At 47.0% G+C, this 18,816-nt stretch overlaps 1 protein-coding gene across 5 annotated transcripts in view; it reads left to right on the top strand.

Annotated features, from left to right (window-relative positions):
• Window positions 1-18,816, top strand: part of PANX1 (pannexin 1) — a 59,438-nt gene that overhangs the window by 22,994 nt on the left and 17,628 nt on the right. For all 5 annotated transcript variants that reach the window (XR_816331.3, XR_816330.3, XR_816329.3 and 2 more), the window contains exon 2: window positions 15,592-15,731. Coding sequence is in view for 2 of the 5 variants with exons in the window: in XM_024987174.2 (XP_024842942.1) it covers window positions 15,592-15,731 (140 nt within the window). In the remaining 3 variants the exon portion in view is untranslated. The remainder of the gene's footprint in view (window positions 1-15,591; window positions 15,732-18,816) is intronic.

The raw sequence follows: 18,816 nt of genomic DNA, 5'->3' as shown, positions 1-18,816 counted from the left end.
TTCTTAGCTAGGTCTCTTGTAAGGGCTTGGAAGCTATGATGTCCCAGGAGCAATGAGCATAGCAAGCGTCCAAATCTTGGTTTAAAATTTTATCACCTACTGAAAGGAATGGAGGGCTCCTTGGAGAAATGGCCAATTGCAGGGCTGGGGCAGGCAAAGCACAAGGTAAGCCCAGAACAGCTTGTGCCAGGGAGTACAGAAGTGCTCAAAACCCCAGGGAGCATGTTAGGTACAGGATCTAGTTTGCAACAATTTAAGCCTCAAAAGAAATAAAAGGGTTTTTTGGACTCTATGGGAGAGGGTGAGGGTGGGATGATTTGGGAGAATGGCATTGAAACATGTTTAATATCATATGTGAAACGAATCACCAGTCCAGGTTCGATGCATGATACAGGATGCTCGGGGCTAGTGCATTGGGATGACCCAGAGGGATGGTATGGGGAGGGAGGTGGGAGGATCATTCAGGATGGGGAACACGTGTACACCCGTGGTGGATTCATGTTGACGTATGGCAAAACCAATACAATAATGTAAAGTAAGCCTCCAATTAAAATAAATAAATTTATATTAAAAAAGAAATAAAAGTAATGGATTATAAAATATTGAAAAACAAGACTACATGAGTCTATGTTGATTATGTTGGTGCTTAAAAAATGAGGGAGGGGGAAAGGGGAAGCTCCTTTTTATAGTAAAATGCCACTAATAAATTAGAAGGAAGGATCAAGTTGGAAAACCTTCATGTTGCAGCCACAGTGGAAGTATTGGGTTCACCACTGAGTAGAAGTTAGTTGGGGAATAGAATACTTACACAGTCTAGGAGCGTCCCCCATAGATCACTTATTTCTCAGGGAAAAAGGCACTTTTACAGCAGAGCCCTGGAGGATGGCACCTTGACCAAGTGATTATCATAGGTGACATCACCTGTCATGGGGAAGCTGTCACAGGTATCTCCAGGAGTGTCCTGTGGAGGGCCCACAACCCTTTCATGGGATCCCTGCCAACAAACACAGATGAAGGCGTGTCGCACAGAACAGGGGGCCTGAGCTCTTGACACATGTTAGGGTCTTCATCGACAGAGGAGGGCTGTGGAACCAGGATAAAGTGGCTAGGGAGATGTGACATCTAAATGCACAGTGTATGGTGCAGGGTTGGACCCTGAGTGGAGGGAAAATTGCCATAAAGGATAGTTGTATTTGGCTTTTCTGCTGTTGTGTTTTCATTTAGTGATCGCACTGGGTAATGTTCCAGGTGGCGCTAGTGGTAGAGAACCTGCCTGCAAGTGCAGGAGATGTAAGAGACGCTGGTTCCATCCCTGGGTTGGGAAGATCCCCTGGAGAAGGGCATGGCAGCCCACTCCAGTATTCTTTTCCTAGAGAAGCTCATGGACAGAGGAGCCTCGTTGGCTACACAGTCCATAGGGATGTAAAGAGTCAAACCTGACTGAAGCACCTTAGCACACACGGATGCACACAATGTAAGAGAATATCTTGTCTTTGAAGATATGCACTCTTCAGAGGAAAGGGTCATAATCTCAGCAACTTACTCTCAAGAGGTTCAGGGAAGAAAATGTACGTATTATACATATAAAGGGAGGGTGTGGCAGAATGTTGACAGTGTGATATATCAGTAATATTTTTTATGGTGATACTGTATTTTATAGGACTTCCCTGGTGGCTCAGACAGTAAAGTGTCTGCCTACAATGTGAGAGACCTGGGTTTGATGCCTGGGTTGTACGCTGCTAAGTCGCTTCAGTTGTGTCCGACTCTTTGTGAGCCTTGAGACGGCAGCCACCAGGCTCCCCCGTCCCTGGGATTCTCCAGGCAAGAACACTGGAGTGGGTCGCCATTTCCTTCTCCTGGGTTGTATATGTGTTTGCAAATTTTACTTTTTCCCCCCAGTTTTATTGAGAGGGAGAGGGTGGGATGATTTGGGAGAATGGCATTGAAACATGTATAATATCATATATGAAACGAGTTTTGCTCTTTTGCTGTCTCGTACACAGGGTTATTGTTACCATCTTTCTAAATTCCATGTATATGCGTTAGTATACTGTATTGGTGTTTTTCTTTCTGGCTTACTTCACTCTGTATAATAGGTTCCAGTTTCATCCACTTCATTAGAATTGATTCAAATGTATTCTTTTTAATGGCTGAGTAATACTCCATTGTGTATATGTACCACAGCTTTCTTATCCATTCATCTGCTGATGGACATCTAGGTTGCTTCCATGTCCTGGCTGTTATAATTGACATATAACATCGTATAGGTTTCAGGTATGCAGCACAATGAATTGATATATGCATGTATTGCAAAATGATCACGACAGTAAATTTTGCTAATATCATCATCTTACATAGTTATTTATTTCTTATGATGAGAATTTTGAAGATCTACTTGCTTAGCTTTCAAATATACAGTATGGTGTGGTTACCTGTAGTCACTGTATCGTGCGTTACTTCCCAGAACGTGTATCTGGGTGTTTTTGCCTTTTGACCACCTTGGCGCATTTTCCTCATTCCCCTTGCCTGGCCTCCGTCAACTGCCACTCTGTTTTCTGTATCAGGTGAGTTTCGTTTTATTAGATCAGACATGTTTGTCTTTCTCTAATTTATTTCACTTAACATGATGCCCTCAGGGCCCCTCCATGATGACACAAATGGCAGGATCTCCTTGTTTTTTTATAGCTGAATGTCATTGTAATATTCGTGTAACTTCTGCGTATCTGAAAAAATTCAAAATAAAATGTTTAATTTCTAAAAAAGATATGAAGTAGGTACTTCCCTGGTGGTCCACTGGTTAAGACTTTTCCCCTTCCAATGCAGGAGGGGAGGGTTCGATTTCTGGTCGGGGAACAAAAATCCCACATGCCTCACAGGCAAAAAGCAAAAAAAAGCAGCATTGTAAGTTCAATAAAGACTTTAAAAATGATCCACAACACAATTTTTTTTTATTTTTTAACTTTACAATATTGTATTGGTTTTGCCATATATCAAAATGAATCCATCACAGGTATACATGTGTTCCCCATCCTGAGCCCTCCTCCCTCCTCCCTCCCCTTACCATCCTTCTGGGTCGTCCCAGTGCACCAGCCCCAAGCATCCAGTATTGTGCATCGAACCTGGACTGGCGACTCGTTTCATATATGATATTATACATGTTTCAATGCCATTCTCCCAAATCATCCCACCCTCTCCCTCTCCCACAGAGTCCAAAAAACTGTTCTATACATCAGTGTCTCTTTTGCTGTCTCGTACACAGGGTTATTGTTACCATCTTTCTAAATTCCATGTATATGCGTTAGTATACTGTATTGGTGTTTTTCTTTCTGGCTTACTTCACTCTGTATAATAGGTTCCAGTTTCATCCACTTCATTAGAATTGATTCAAATGTATTCTTTTTAATGGCTGAGTAATACTCCATTGCGTATATGTACCACAGCTTTCTTATCCATTCATCTGCTGATGGACATCTAGGTTGCTTCCATGTCCTGGCTGTTATAAACAGTGCTGCGATGAACATTGGGGTACACGTGTCTCTTTCCCTTCTGGTTTCCTCGGTGTGTATGCCCAGCAGTGGGATTGCTGGATCATAAGGCAGTTCTATTTCCAGTTTTTTAAGGAATCTCCACACTGTTCTCCGTAGTGGCTGTACTAGTTTGCGTTCCCACCAACAGTGTAAGAGGGTTCCCTTTTCTCCACACCCTCTCCAGCATTTATTGCTTGTAGACTTTTGGATCGCAGCCATTCTGACTGGCGTGAAATAGTACCTCATAGTGGTTTTGATTTGCATTTCTCTGATAATGAGTGATGTTGAGCATCTTTTCATGTGTTTGTTAGCCATCTGTATGTCTTCTTTGGAGAAATGTCTATTTAGTTCTTTGGCCCATTTTTTGGTTGGGTCATTTATTTTTCTGGAATTGAGCTGTAGGAGTTGCTTGTATATTTTTGGGATTAGTTGTTTGTCAGTTACTTCATTTGCTTTTGTTTTCTCCCGTTCTGAAGGCTGTCTTTTCACCTTGCTTATAGTTTCCTTTGTTGTGCAGAAGCTTTTAATTTTAATTAGGTCCCATTTGTTTATTTTTGCTTTTATTTCCAATATTCTGGGAGGTGGGTCATAGAGGATCCTGCTGTGATATATGTCGGAAAGTGTTTTGCCTATGTTCTCCTCTAAGAGTTTTATAGTTTCTGATCTTAGGTTTAGATCTTTAATCCATTTTGAGTTTATTTTTGTGTATGGCACAACACAAAGAATCTTAAAAAAAAAAAAAGAAATGAGGTAAACGAAGCGAAATATCAGTATTGCTTTAAACCTCTAGGTATCTCTTATATTATTTTTTGTATATTTGAGCTAGTTAATCTGTATGATAAAAATTAAAAAAATAATATTTAAATACATTAAGTACTTTTTTTTCATCTTTACTAGAACATTTACTTGTCTACTCAAGGCTGTGGTTTTTCCAGTAGTCATGGATGGATGTGAGAGTTGGACTATAAAAAATGCTGAGTGCCAAAGAATTGATGCTTTTGAACTGTGGTGTTGGAGAAGACTCTTGAGAGTCCCTTGGACTGCAAAGAGATCCAACCAGTCCATCTTAAAGATCAATCCTGGTGTTCATTGGAAGGATTGATGTTGAAGCTGAAACTCCAATACTTTGGCCACCTGATGTGAAGAGCTGACTCATTGGAAAAGACCCTGATGTTGGGAAAGATTGAGGGCAGGAGGAGAAGGGGACAGTAGAGGATGAGATGGTTGGATGGCATCACCGACTCAGTGGACATGGGTTTGGGTAAACTCCGAGGGTTGGTGATGGACAGGGAGGTCTGGCGTGCTGTGGTTCATGGGGTCGCAAAGAGTTGGAAATGACTGAGCGACTGAGCTGAACTAGAACATTAGTTCTTGTATTTTTTTTCACTGGTGCACACGTCATTGAAATTGTATTCACTGGACAGTCGTCAGGTTTTACATTGGATTGATGCAAGTTCTTCTGTGTGGTCTAGACGTTCTGGGTGTGCTCAGGGACTTGGTTCTCCACCACAGGAAAGCAGCCCCTCAAACCACTGCTTATTTGTCTAGTCTGTTCTTGCTGGTATAATGCTGGCCTCATGGGTCCTTCAAGTTTCAGTCTTTGTCTGACTTCGGTCTCGCTTCTGCTCCTGCACTTAGCAGACTGTATAATATTATATTGTTCACAACATTATTCTTGATTGGGTTAAAGGAGCCCTGCCGTTTTCACTGGAGGCTGGCCAACTTAATTGTATGGTTCCTTGGCTGTCTACTCTATAGTCACAAATCCTGGACCATGTGGTCTGGGCTGTTATTCCCCTCTGTTAGGAGAGCATTGTACACTGATGGGCCTTTGTCTAATTTGGTAGACCCAGAAGCAGAAAACTATCAATGCAGAAATGCCATGCAGTTTATTCCTTGGATGGGTAGTGAAATATCTAGACTCATTTAGAAAATAACATTTGATTATGTTAAGGGGCTTCCCAGGTGGCTCAGTGGAAAAGAATCCACCTTCAATGCAGGAGATGTAGGTTCAAACCCTGGGTTGGGAAGATTCCTTGGAGAAGGGAATGGCTACCCACACCAGTAGTCTTGCCTGGAGAATTCTATGGACAGAGGAGCCTGGTACGCTACAGTCCATGGGGTCATGAAAGAGTCAGACATATCTTAGTGATAAACAACAACAGCAACAGTCTTATCAAGGAGCAGATGTTAGCCCTGGTTGGGTTCTCTGTAAAAGCCAGGCTTAGTTGTAGTTGTGGAAAGAAAAGAGAACTGGTGAATCAGTTTGGTTTAAAGGAAAATGAAACTGTCATTCCAATTCAGTATTTCTTTTCTTCCAGTTTGGATTACAAGAGAGTACTTACATTTTCACACTATTTTAAAATTCCTGTGCCAGTGTCAGTTCCTGCAAAGCAAAAGGCAGAAATGAATCACGTGGGACTTGTAGAATTCATTTATTTGCTTGTGTTTGAGGCTAGAGGTGGGTTTGGGGTGAAGTTGGCTGGAGAGGTTAAAGGGGAGGCTGCTGCTGCTGCTAAGTCGCTTCAGTTGTGTCCGACTCTGTGCAACCCCATAGACGGAAGCCCACCAGGCTCCCCTGTCCCTGGGATTCTCCAGGCAAGAACACTGGAGTGGGTTGCCATTTCCTTCTCCAGTGCATGGAAGTGAAAAGTGAAAGTGACGTTGCTCAGTCATGTCCGACTCTTCGCGACCCCATGGACTGCAGCCTACCAGGCTCCTCCGCCCATGGGATTTTCCAGGCAAGGGTACTGGAGTGGGTTACCATTGCCTTCTCCGTAAAGGGGAGGAATTTGGTTCTTTTTTAGAGAGACGAATAATCCTGAGATTCTTGGAATTTTACTTTCTTTTATCATGGTTGGATTTCTTAGTTTTTGGCAAGAAAGGATCCTTTGGGGCAGACTTCCTTTGGTTTTATGTTGGTGTCAAGGGTACTGAAACCAATTTAGACCTGTTTCATTCTTAGGAGTGCTTGTTACTATTTCCTGTTTATTTTTCAGTGCTGACCACTGCCCATCTCTTTCTCTACCACACAACCAGGGTCCATTTCTACATGGTTATTCTCATTGAACCTGAGAGTTTATAATAGAATTGTTTCCTTTTTTTGGCAACCTTAAAATATGGCAAGAACTTTCAAGTCCAGTCAGTGCCTCACAGGTTGTATTATGACGTACCTGGACTCCGTGTGTGTGTGTGTGTGTGTGTGTGTGTGTGTGTGTGTGTGTATGAGAGAGAGAGATTGATGTGTGTATGTATGTAATTTACATTAAAGTCAGTTAGAACTGGTTTTTTTTTGTTTTGCAAAATTAAAACACTTTGCAAACTTTTAAAGAACTATATCAAAGTAATGTGTGTAGTTGATATCATTAAAGTCTGTTTTCCTTTTCTGCTTCCCAGGACAGCAAACCCAGCACTTACTCTTTTCTTCAAAGAAAGTCTCCTGTCTCCCTGCCTCTGTTTTGACCTTCTCTGACTCATTTTTCTTCAATAACCTGTGCATTTTGCCTTTTCTTTTTCATGTTTGGAAGATAAAGATGGAAACCCCGTTGATATGCGAGCTCTACAGCCCACTAGTTGTGAGATCTCAGGGCTCAGTTTTCCTGATCCTTAAAATAGGGTCAAAGTCCTCAGCACGGGAAGCGTTCCCTTCCTTGCTTTTTGCTGCCCTTGAGTCTCCTCACTGTGCTGGTGACCAGCTTAGAGTCTCTTCTGTTTGCAAGTTCCTCTAAAGTCCTCCCAGGCAGTTAGCTAGCTCTTTCCCTTGGTGCTTTGTTAACCTGTGGTTTTGGTGAGTTTCATCGACTTTTCAGGAAGCTCAGTTCTTGTGTCACTGTCAGTTGCATGTAGCCTTTAAATGGGGAAGCAACGTAGAAGAATTCCCACACAGCACCTGGGGAGGGAGGGTGGATGTGTCTTTGTCAGAAGATGCTGAGGGCTTTCCCAGGACTCCCAGCCCTTCAGATGCTAGCAATGAGAAGAATGGAAACAAAGCTTATCAAGAAAAAGAGGGACAGTGAAGTCCCACCTCTGAGGGGGGTGGACCTGTTACAGAGCGAGCTTCACTGGCCTGGTGCTCGCTGGCGATGGTCCTACAGAGAAGCTGTGCGGGCTGGCCCGCCTCCCTGCTCCCGTCCTGGCTCCCCTCGGGCTGGGAAGCCCTCTGGTTGTGCAGCGGCTGAGTCTGCAGCTCAGAAACAAACCTTGGCTGGGCTGCCTCAGGGAGAAGGCATGAGCTGCGCCTTGGGCTCCAGTCAGGGGTCTGGGATGTGGGCCGGGGATGGCGTGATGTGGGTCTCTTGTTAGCAGATGCTGAACCTGCCGCCACGGGGCCCGGGAGGGAATATTTCCTGCCTGTGACCTTTCATCCTCTCTGGCCAGACTCAGATGGAAAGCCCACAGCTGTGTGCACTCTCAGCCGGATGGACATGGTGGTGTTGTTCCTGGTGTAAACTGGACACGCATTTCTTGATTTCCGTACAGTTGTGAAAGACAGTGCAGATCTCACGAAGCTACCCCCTAGAATCAGAGTGTCTTCATTCAGCCAGTGTGTGGCAAAGTGAGGCAGGCAGAGCACAGGACCCAGGCTGGAGGGCCACTGCCGGTCAGGGACTCTGTTTCCTCAGCTGTGAGAGTTTCTTACCATTAATTGAGATACTATTTATCATAGTACTTGGGAACATCTTGGGCCTTCCCAGGAGGCTCAGTGGTAAAGTCTCCACCTGCCAGTGCAGGAGATGTGGGTTCAATTCCTGGGCCAGGGAGATCCCCTGGATAAGGAAATGGCACCCCACTCTGGTATTCTTGCCTGGGAAACCCCATGGACAGAGGAGCCTGGCGTGCTGCGAGTTCATGGGGTAGCAAAAGAGTCAGACATGATTTAGCGACTAAACAACAATGACAGAAGCACCCAGATAGGTGTTGTTTATTCCTACGGGGTGCTGTATGAAGCTGAGAGAGAGAGAGAGAGAGGAAAGAGAGAGTGTGTGTCTATGTGGGTGTTCTGTGTGTGTGACTGTGTTCACCCTGCCAGCCAAGAGCTGAGATATTACTAGAGGGGATAATGCATGAGTATTTATACAGCCTGGTTGAAGGTGATTATCTGCATATTTCTGATGGCTCCAGGAGCTCAGTGGGTCAAAGCTTTATGGAGAGGGTGAGCTGGTCTTTAAAAGATGGACGTGGAGGGGCACTGACTTTAACAAGAACTAGAGAGAGGGCCCCTGGGTGGAGGGAATGGTGTGATGAAAGGCAAAGATTTAGGAGCAAATGGGGCCTGTACATGCCATGGCAGCAATGGGTTGGGTTGAAGCATCAGTTTGGATTTGTCCTCTGGGTGGTTGGGAACCAGTGAAAAACACTGAGCTGAAGGAGTGTCAAGATGACAACTGAGCTCGAGGGCAAATGATCTGGCAGCAGTTTGCAAAGGTGGGGTAGAGAGAGACCAGAAGCTGTCTTAACTAGAAGACTGCTAGGAAAATACATAAAAGACTTGTTCACCTCCCAACAGTATTATTTTTTCCAGTTTTATTGAGTTATAATTGACTGTATAAGTTAAAGGTGTACGGTGTAATAATTTGACTTACATACATCATGAAATGATTATCACAGTAAGTTTAATGATCATCTATGGTCTCATAAAGATGCAAAATAAAATAAAATTTTCCTTGTGATAAGAACTCTCGAGATTTGCTCTCTCAACTGCTTTCATGTATGACATGCAGCAGTGTTAAGTGTGTGTGTAGTTATGGTTATGGCCTTAACCCTCATAGTTGGAAGTTTGTGCATTTGACTGCCTCCATTCAATCCCCTGTCCCCCACCCCTGACTCCTGGAACTGCACATCTGACCCCTTTTTCTATATGAGTTTGTTGCTTTGTGTGTTTGTTTTTGAAGTATAATTGATCTGCAACACTGTTAGTTCCTGTTGCACAACATAGTGATTTGATATTTCTTCCCTTACAAAATGATCATCCCCCAATATTAGTTTGAAGAGTAAATAAGACAGAAGACGTGGAGTTCCATTTGAAAATGAATCAGGATGGGCCAGGACCAAGCATCCTAGCCCCATGGCAACAGTTGAGCATCCCAACACGGTGATTTAGGCCAGGCGGACGGCCCTGGGTGAAGGTGTAGGACTGCACAGCCCTGCTTGGATAGGATCCTGCACCCTCTGGCTTTGCCCCTCTCTTTCTCCTGCCTTTCACCCCCAGTTTGGCTCTTTTCCTTGTCTGGCTCTTGATTTCCTTTGTTTCCTGTTTCTGACTTGGGAATATCCAGTACCTGGGGCTCGATTTGTTCCTTTCCCTGGGTTTGACCCTGACCATTCCTAGGAAAAAGCTCTGCCCTCTCTGGTCAGTTGGAGTGTCCGCGTGTTCAAACCTGCCCCCTCCCTGTTTCCCCTGCTCTGCCAGAGGCCTGGCTCCCAGGACTGCCTCTAGCTTGGCCTCCTTGGAGGGACTGGTCTCCGCCTTGCCCCATCACTCAGTCATGTCTGACTCTTTGTGACTCTATGGACCATAGCCTGCCAGGCTCCTCTATCCATGGGAATTCTCCAGGCAAGAATACTGGAGTGGTTTGCCATGCCCTCTTCCAGGGGATCTTCCCAGCCCAGGGATTGAACCAGGGTCTCCCGCATTGCAGGTGGATTCTTTACCAGCTGAGCTACCAGGGAAGTCCAAGGAATGGTCTAGATAGGAGCATTTTAAGAGCCTAAGAGTTGAGTACAGATTCAAGTTCTGGCACCCCCATTGACTTCACAGATTTCATTGGGTGGGGGATTGCTGAACTACTTTGAGCTTCAGTTTATTCCAGAGTAAAATGAAGATAAGGTCTCTCTATCCCTTTTCCACATTTCGTTGTGAGGTTTATATGAGGTGATGATTTAAAGATGGCATGGTGTCCTGTGAGTATCAGTAGTCTTTTTCTTCTGATCTTCCATTTCAGGGGAAGAACATTTGAACATACTTGTACTTATGAGCGGGAAGGATTGAAGGCAAAAAGAGAAAGGGGCAGCAGAGGATAAAATGGTTAGATGGCTTCACTGACTCAATGGACATGAATTTGAGCAAACTCTGGGAGATAGTGGAGGACAGAGGATCCTGGCGTGCTATAGTCCATGGGGTCACAAAGAGTCGGACAGGAGTTAGAGACTGAACAACAATACTTATGAGGCTTCCTTGGTGGCTCAGTGGTAAAGAATCCACCTGTCAATACAGGAGACATGGGTTTAATCCTTGGGTTGGGAAGATCTGCTGGAGAAGGAAATGGCGACCCACTCTAGTATTCTTGCCTTGTAAATCCCATTGTTGACTGAAAAATATTAGTCACAGTCTGTAAATAGAGAGTTATTTTATTCCAGGAGGCAGCATCTCAGTAGCTCTGAGAAAATTGCTCTGAGGAGGCAGGAGAGGAGGTCAGGCTATATATAGGTTTGCAACTAGGGGAGCAGGCAATCTATACATCAAAGATTCTTGTTAAGTGGAGAGGAAAACAAGATATTAAGGGATTTAGCGTTCTTCTGTGTCTGAGAAGATGCAAGCTTCTGGGCTCGCTGAATTCATTCCTTTTATATGCCCCTTAGCTATCTGGGGCCAATCCTATTCTTTTTTTAATTTTTATTTTCTTATTTTTTTTATGTTTTTATGTTTTTATTTTTTAACTTTACAATATTGTATTGGTTTTGCCATATATCAAAATGAATCCACCACAGGTATACATGTGTTCCCCATCCTGAACCCTCCTCCCTCCTCCCTCCCCATACCATCCCTCTGGGTCGTCCCAGTGCACCAGCCCCAAGCATCCAGTATCGTGCATCGAACCTGGACTGGCGACTCGTTTCATATATGATATTATACATGTTTCAAAGCCATTCTCCCAAATCATCCCACCCTCTCCCTCTCCCACAGAGTCCATAAGACTGATCTATACATCAGTGTCTCTTTTGCTGTCTCATATACAGGGTTATTATTACCATCTTTCTAAATTCCATGTATATGCGTTAGTATACTGTATTGGTGTTTTTCTTTCTGGCTTACTTCACTCTGTATAATAGGCTCCAGTTTCATCCATCTCATTAGAACTGATTCAAATGTATTCTTTTTAATGGCTGATTAATACTCCATTGTGTATATGTACCACAGCTTTCTTATCCATTCATCTGCTGATGGACATCTAGGTTGCTTCCATGTCCTGGCTATTATAAACAGTGTTGCGATGAACATTGGGGTACACGTGTCTCTTTTCCTTCTGGTTTCCTCAGTCTGTATGCCCAGCAGTGGGATTGCTGGATCATAAGGCAGGTGTATTTCCAGTTTTTTAAGGAATCTCCACACTGTTCTCCATAGTGGCTGTACTAGTTTGCATTCACAGCAACAGTGTAAGAGGGTTCCCTTTTCTCCACACCCTCTCCAGCATTTATTGCTTGTAGACTTTTGGATCGCAGCCATTCTGACTGGTGTGAAATGGTACCTCATAGTGGTTTTGATTTGCATTTCTCTGATAATGAGTGATGTTGAGCATCTTTTCATGTGTTTGTTAGCCATCTGTATGTCTTCTTTGGAGAAATGTCTATTTAGTTCTTTGGCCCATTTTTTGATTGGGTCATTTATTTTTCTGGAGTTGAGCTGTAGGAGTTGCTTGTATATTTTTGAGATTAGTTGTTTGTCAGTTGCTTCATTTGCTATTATTTTCTCCCAATCTGAAGGCTGTCTTTTCACCTTGCTTACAGTTTCTTTTGTTGTGCAGATCCTATTCTTTTTTTTAAATTTCTCATCCCTTTCCCCTTGCGCTCCTCCCCCCCAGCTCTAGTGGGTGGCAGCGTCTGCTGGAGCACAGGCATTGTGTTACCTTTTGGGAGCCCTGGTTCACGTTTGGAGGCTTGAAGTCACTGATGGCTGTCACGTCCTTGTTTGGCCGGAGACACTCCATTTCCCACCGTGGAGTGGGGAGCCCGGTGGGCTACAGTCCTTGGGGTCGCAGAAGAGGCAGACATGACTGAGCAACTAAACAACAGCAGCAACATGCTTACGACTGTAAGAACATAACTGTGAGCTCAGCACGTCCCCAGCTCCATCTGTAGACTCGGTTTCCTTTCTTCCTCTTTTCTGCCAAAGCTTGCAAAAGGTTTGGTGTGAAAAGTTTAGTTATTTATGCTCCAGTGCTTTCCACCACTGCCCTGGGGGAGGCCCCTGAGGTCCCAGGACAACCCACAGCATTTTCCTTTGGAAAGATTACTACATGTTGGCTCCATGCACCATGAGGACTGGTATCTACAGGAACTTCTGGGCCAGACAGGTTTCCATGAAATCCTAGCAGCATGGTCCATTTTCACGAGAACGTGTTTGAACAGATTCTGCCAAGCAGGCAAAGTGCCCGAAACCATTTATAACCCAGGGCCTGTCTGTCTCATTGTAGTCTCATTGTATCTGCAGATTTATGTAAGCCTTGGTGTCTGGGATCTCGTTGGAAGCATTTGACAAAGGAATACTGATGCAGGAGCAAAGCGAGGTTAGCCTGGGGGCCTGTTCTGTTCTGAGCCCTCTCTTGTTGATAGAATGTAAGAACTCAGGTTTAACGGGGTCAGAGTTGGAAGGGACCTTGACATGTCTTTCCCACCCCCAGCTTATGTGTAAGCCATTCCTGGTTGGCAAGAACTTATGCTATTAGAGGACATTTTCAGATGGTGTGTGACTTTTCACAGTGATCTCCAAGGGCTCTTGCTGAGAAGTCCTTCTTTGACCTCTTTGAGCAAATGAAGAAGGGGGTTGCAGCCCCTTTGCCCCAGGAATCTGCTCTGCAGCCAGCATGGCCACCCTCACTGCCTTCTCCTGCCACGTGTGTGAAGGCCAGCTCCTCCCCAGAGGCTTCCCTGCTGGCTCCTGCAATGCGGGAGACCCAGGTTCAGTCCCTGCGTCGGGAAGATCCCCTGGATGAGGGCCTCCCCGTGGGTCGGGCATGCAACCCATTCCCAGTATCCCGGGACATCCCCTGGACAGAGGAGCCTTGCGGGCTGCACTCCGTGGGGTCACAGAGTCAGACACAACAGCGAGTAACTCTTTACTCCCGAGGACGGTGACCGTTTGTGGGTGTTTGTGTCCCTCATAAAGGGACCGGGGATGTCCAGCCTGTGTCTTCCTGTGGTCCTGTGCTCTCTGCAAGGTGGGGAGGGAGAAGATGGGCACCCCTCTCCCGTCTTTAAAGCTGTAATGCAACCTGCTGGCCACTTTGTACAGGAAGAGGTAGCGCACAGTGTTCGACTATCGGGGACCAGGTCCTCTTCTCAGAATGCAGACTCTAATGTCGGTCTCATTCGGACGTCCCAGGAGTTGTAAGTCAGTGGCGAGGTCCCTGGCTGTGTGACGGCAGGTTTACCTGCAGCGTTGTCAGAGCCGTGTGGCGGGGAGGGGGAGCCTCTGCCCCCAGGGCTGGTGCCCATGGCGCTGCTGGGCGCGCCGCGGAGCCTCAGCGCCAGCCCTCTGCCTGCTGCCGAGGAGGGGAGAGCGGTGTCAGCCCTGCACCCAAAGCTTCATTGGCCTGTTTTCCACGGTGGCCCCTGTGAGTCAGGAGGAGTCTGCTGCTGCTCCTGCTGATGCTGCTAAATTGCTTCAGTCGTGTTCGACTCTGTTTGACCCCATAGATGGCAACCCACCAGTCTCCCCTGTCCCTGGGATTCTCCAGGCAAGAACATTGGAGTGGGTTACCATTTCCTTCTCCAGTGCATGAAAGTGAAAAGTGAAAGTGAAGTTGCTCAGTCGTGTCCAACTCTTAGCGACCCCATGGACTGCAGCCCACCAGGCTTCTCTGTCCATGGGATTTTCCAGGCAAGAGTGGGGTGGAGTGGGGTGCCATTGCCTTCCCCGAGGAGGACTCTACCAGGCAGTAAGTGACGACAGCATTTATGTGGAGACGCGGGCCTCTGCTTGCAGAGGAGAGAACGAGGTCCGGAGCCCCTCACAGAAGAGCAGCAAGTTATGAGAGTCCGCACTCTGAGCCCCACTCCCTGCCTGCGGGTTGGCACTTGAGAGCATCTGCCTTCTGAACATACACCACTTGGGCTGTAATTCTGGCCTCAACCTTCTTTTTGCTTAGAGGAGATGGAAAACTCGATTTTCCGTCCAGGGATGTATTACCAAATGTTGCACCAACTTTCTCTTCCTCAGGCTGAACGTTCACTGTTTCTTTGTTGTAAAAAGGACTCCTTTTCCTGTTCAATTTTCTGTACTGAGTTCTCCTCCTTCCCCATTCCCCACCCTTCACGGACTAAGTTGCTTCAGTCGTGTCCGACTCTGCAACCCCATGGACTGTAGCCCGCCAGGCTCCTCTGTCCATGGGGTGCTCCAGGCAGGAATACTGGAGTGGGTTTCGTGCCCTTCTCTAGGGGATCTTTCCACCCCAGGGACTGAATCCCCGTCTCTACATCTCCTGCATTCGGCAGGCGGGTTCTTCACCACTAGTACCACCTGGGACCGTCCCCACCCCCACCAGTCCTTACCCGAAACTAAACCAACTCTGCCTGTGTCCTTAATGCATGTTTGGCTCTGCTTCCTTTCCTGCTCACTTTTCCTTCTTGAAAAATTCTCTCTGATGGCCGGGTGGGCTCTCTAGTTGCAGTGTGTGGGCCTCCCACTGTGGTGGCTCCACTTCTGTGGAGCACAGGCTCTAGGCTCCATGCGCTTCAGTAGTGGCAGCGCCTGGGCTTCGCTGCTCCATGGCCTGTGCAGCAGGGATCGAACCTGTGTCTCCTTCATTGGCAGGAGGCTTCTCAGCCACTGGACCACCAGGGAAGTCCTCACTTTTCCTTTTTATGATGGTGTCTTTTCTTTCAAGAGTTCTTCCTCAACTGAGCCCAAGCTGCTGTCATGTCCAGCCCTGGCCAGAAAGCTCACAAAAGTCAGCTTTACCACGGACTCGGGTGTTTGGTTTCGGTGCTGGCCTCGCTCCTATCGCGGTGTTTGGTGACTTAGTAAACACTTGCAACCCTGAGGCTGGTGGGGAGGGGGTGGTGCGGCAGGAAGGGTCCACACACCTGCACTCACACTGACTTGAAACACTCTGTTCTTGCTTCTTAGGTACCCAGATAAGCTGCTTCTCCCCCAGTTCTTTCTCGTGGCGTCAGGCTTCCTTTGTGGACTCTTATTGCTGGGCGGCCGTCCAGCAGAAGGACTCCTTGCAGGGCGATTCTGGAAACCTTCCATTGTGTCTGCATAAGGTAATGGGGGATATTGCAGATCTCACGTCTTTGCTTTGCCTGCATGGGAACTGAGGTCCGGAGTGGCAGCACCAGTCCACAGCTGCCTGTGGCCAACCAGGGCTGTAACTCAGATCTTGAAGCCATAGCATGTTCAAATCGGAAGGAACCTCTAAGATGACTGGATCCAGCGCCTTCCTTTAGCAGATGGGAAACTGAGGCCCTCTGATTTTAGCTCTTTAGTGGTTGGCACCTCATGTGTCTCAGTCACCTTTCTATCCTTGATGCCCAGGGATTTCTGAACCATAGGAGGCTCTCAGGCCATTTTTCATGCCTCAAGGAGCTTTGTTAAGAGAACAGCAGAGCTGGGACTCAGAGCTTCCACCAGCTCCTATCCCACCACATGCAGGACCTCTTGGAAAAAGTAAGGACAAGCCTAGAGGTCAGTGGCTTCCAGTTTGTGTGTTACTCCACCATCAAGAAGCCCAGGAATGAATTCATTTGGGGGTGTTGGTTGCAGCACAGCTTTTGGCATACGCGCCTTTGCTTTCTGATGGGTCCACGTGCTGCAGGGAAGGGGAGATTGCTGCCTGGGAGATAGCAGTGTCCTGTAGAGAAGAGGAGCAGGCCAGGAGCCTGCCGGGGGAGCGCAGGGGCAGGGCACACAGTGGCTTTGCAGTGTGGGGCTTGGGCCAGAGCCCCCAGGTTTGTGCAGGAGAATGTTCTCTGCATAATGAAATGGCTCCACTGGGTCTTCTCTGTGCTTGTGAAAGTGGGACTTTGTTTCAACTTGTCATTATTTCAACCACTGGTCTTTTTGTCCATCATGAAAATAAGTAGAATGGGTATCTTGGGACTTCTCATCCACCAAGGAAATCATGGTATGTTAGCTGCTGAAAAGCCAGAGGCCAACATTTGAGGCTCTCCTGCCTTGAGCACATAGCATCCTTCTTTTTTAAAAAAGAACAATGTAAATCATTTGCTGTGACTCAGACTTGTCCCCTTATGTCTGTGTATCACGTGCCATTTGGCACAATGATGCTCTCCACTGACTCCCTTCTTCTTTGGGGTTGGGCTTTCTCTTTGACTTTCTGCCTTGGCGTTGATTGGGTCCTCATCAACTTTGCATGCCTTAGTAGCCAGGACAGCAGATAATAAGGATCTTCTGCATGGATGGGCACAGTTCTAGAAACTGAATGTCTTTGTTTGCACATCTAAATGCATGCTCTTGTAGTTTGGTGGTGGTTTAGTTGCCATGTCGTGTCTGACTCTCATGACCCCGTGAACTCTAGCCCACCAGCCTTTTCTATCCATGGGATTTCCCAGGCAAGAATACTAGAGTGGTTGCCATTTCTTTCTCCAGGATTATCTTCCTGACCCAGGGATCGAACCCACATTTCCTGCATTGGCAGACAGATTCTTTAACATTGAGCCATCAGGGAAGCTCTCCTGTGGTAGTTTAAGTCCATTTATTTTAATGGTCTTCTGAGAATGGGAAGTTGTGATCAGTGGCTGGGCTGGGCGCTGATAGATCCACAGAAGAAGAATGTATATTCTAGGATTGTCCAGTGTAGGAGGTGGCAGGGATATTAGAGACTGTGAAGCTTCTAGAGCAGGAAGACGTTCAAAGATTCTGATCCAGATGCATTTTACATGTGAGGCTAAGGGCATCTTGGGAGGTCACGCCCAGGAGTCACAGAACTAGTTGCTGGCTGTAAGGTGAAAATCAGGTCTCTAGGCTCCTTTTGCCTCTGCAGGGTTGGGGAAGTCTTTTGGAATGGTGTGGGTAGCCAAGCTGTAAGTTTTTGATGTTAGTGAAAGATGGAGCTCTTTTTCTGGTGATGGTAGTCTGGCTTGTTTTGGTAGAAGTTTGGCTGAAACTCTGAGCAGAGGTCTTTCCAGATTCACAGGACTGGAGACAAAAAATTGAACAGGCCAAGTTGGAAGGACCCTGGTCAACGCCCTAGGCTTGAAAGGCCATTGCTGAGGAGTGAGGGGTAATGCAGAGTTCATCAAGCCCTCATAGGGTCTGGAACCTTGGTTCGAAGCATTTTAGCACCAATTAAATGAAGGGAATTTGGGATTGTCAGTGTTGCTAGTCTACTGCCAGTTAGAAGCAAAATTAAGGCAGTCCTCACTGGAGGAAGTCGCTTCATCCAGAACCTCAGACCCTTGCTCTGGTTTTTGCATGTGGTGTTCAGCACTCAATCAGAAATAACCAGAGTACAGGAGAAATCCCAGAACTAGAGAGAGACCCTCAGACCATGAGAGCGCCCTCAGCCCCTTGCTGTTGTACCTGCCCAGCGTCCCCCTGCAGCACCAACCCCCTCCTTTTGGTGAATGGAGGAGCCCCTTCTCCTGACCAAAGCCAGACCCGCATGTGACCCACCTGTGTTCTGGATCCCCCTCCCAGGTTATATGGACACTTCTCCCCATCTTTCTTGTCTACATCCTCAGCCCTTCCCTTCCTAAGGGCTCTCTTCCCAGTGATGTTTTAGTGAGTCCACCTCTGTAATGCGTGGTCTTGTCGAGGTCCCCTCTGCCCTCGTTGCTGAGTTACTTCTCTCGGGGGCACGTGCTGCTTGGCTTCTCTGGCATCCAGCCCTGTGGGCCACGCCCTCCTGTGGGTGCTGTCTTGTCTCTTGGGGCAGTGTCGCCCTTTGCCCGTCCCTGAGAAGCTGGGGTTCTCTCCCAGGGCACCCCCTCAGCACCCCTCCTGGAACCATCCCAGGCCCCGGTTCCTCTTACCTCCCGTGGGTCGTTGACTCTCACATCTATACCCCAGCCTGGCCTTCTCTCCTGAGCTCCAGATCCGCACGACCTGCTGAACCCTGAGCTTGGACCTTTGAAGGTCTGGCTCGTGCCTCCAGCACAGCTTCAGAGCTGACCTTCCGTCCCCTGCCTGTCCGCACTGTGACCTCTAGCTTGGTTCATGACACCAGCCACCCTGTTAGATCAGCCACAGATCTGAGGGCCACTGTGACTCTGTCTCTCTCCCCACATCCTGTCTGTCATTGAGCCCTATCAGGTCTGTTTCCTTAAGTAGCTCTGAGCCCTTCGCCCCTCGGTCTGGCCCCTGGGGCTGCCTGTCATGTTGGTCGCGTTC

Source organism: Bos taurus, chromosome 29 (genome assembly GCF_002263795.3).
Source record: "Bos taurus isolate L1 Dominette 01449 registration number 42190680 breed Hereford chromosome 29, ARS-UCD2.0, whole genome shotgun sequence".
Taxonomy (NCBI): domain Eukaryota; kingdom Metazoa; phylum Chordata; class Mammalia; order Artiodactyla; family Bovidae; genus Bos; species Bos taurus.
This window is presented reverse-complemented; position numbering and strand designations above follow the sequence as displayed.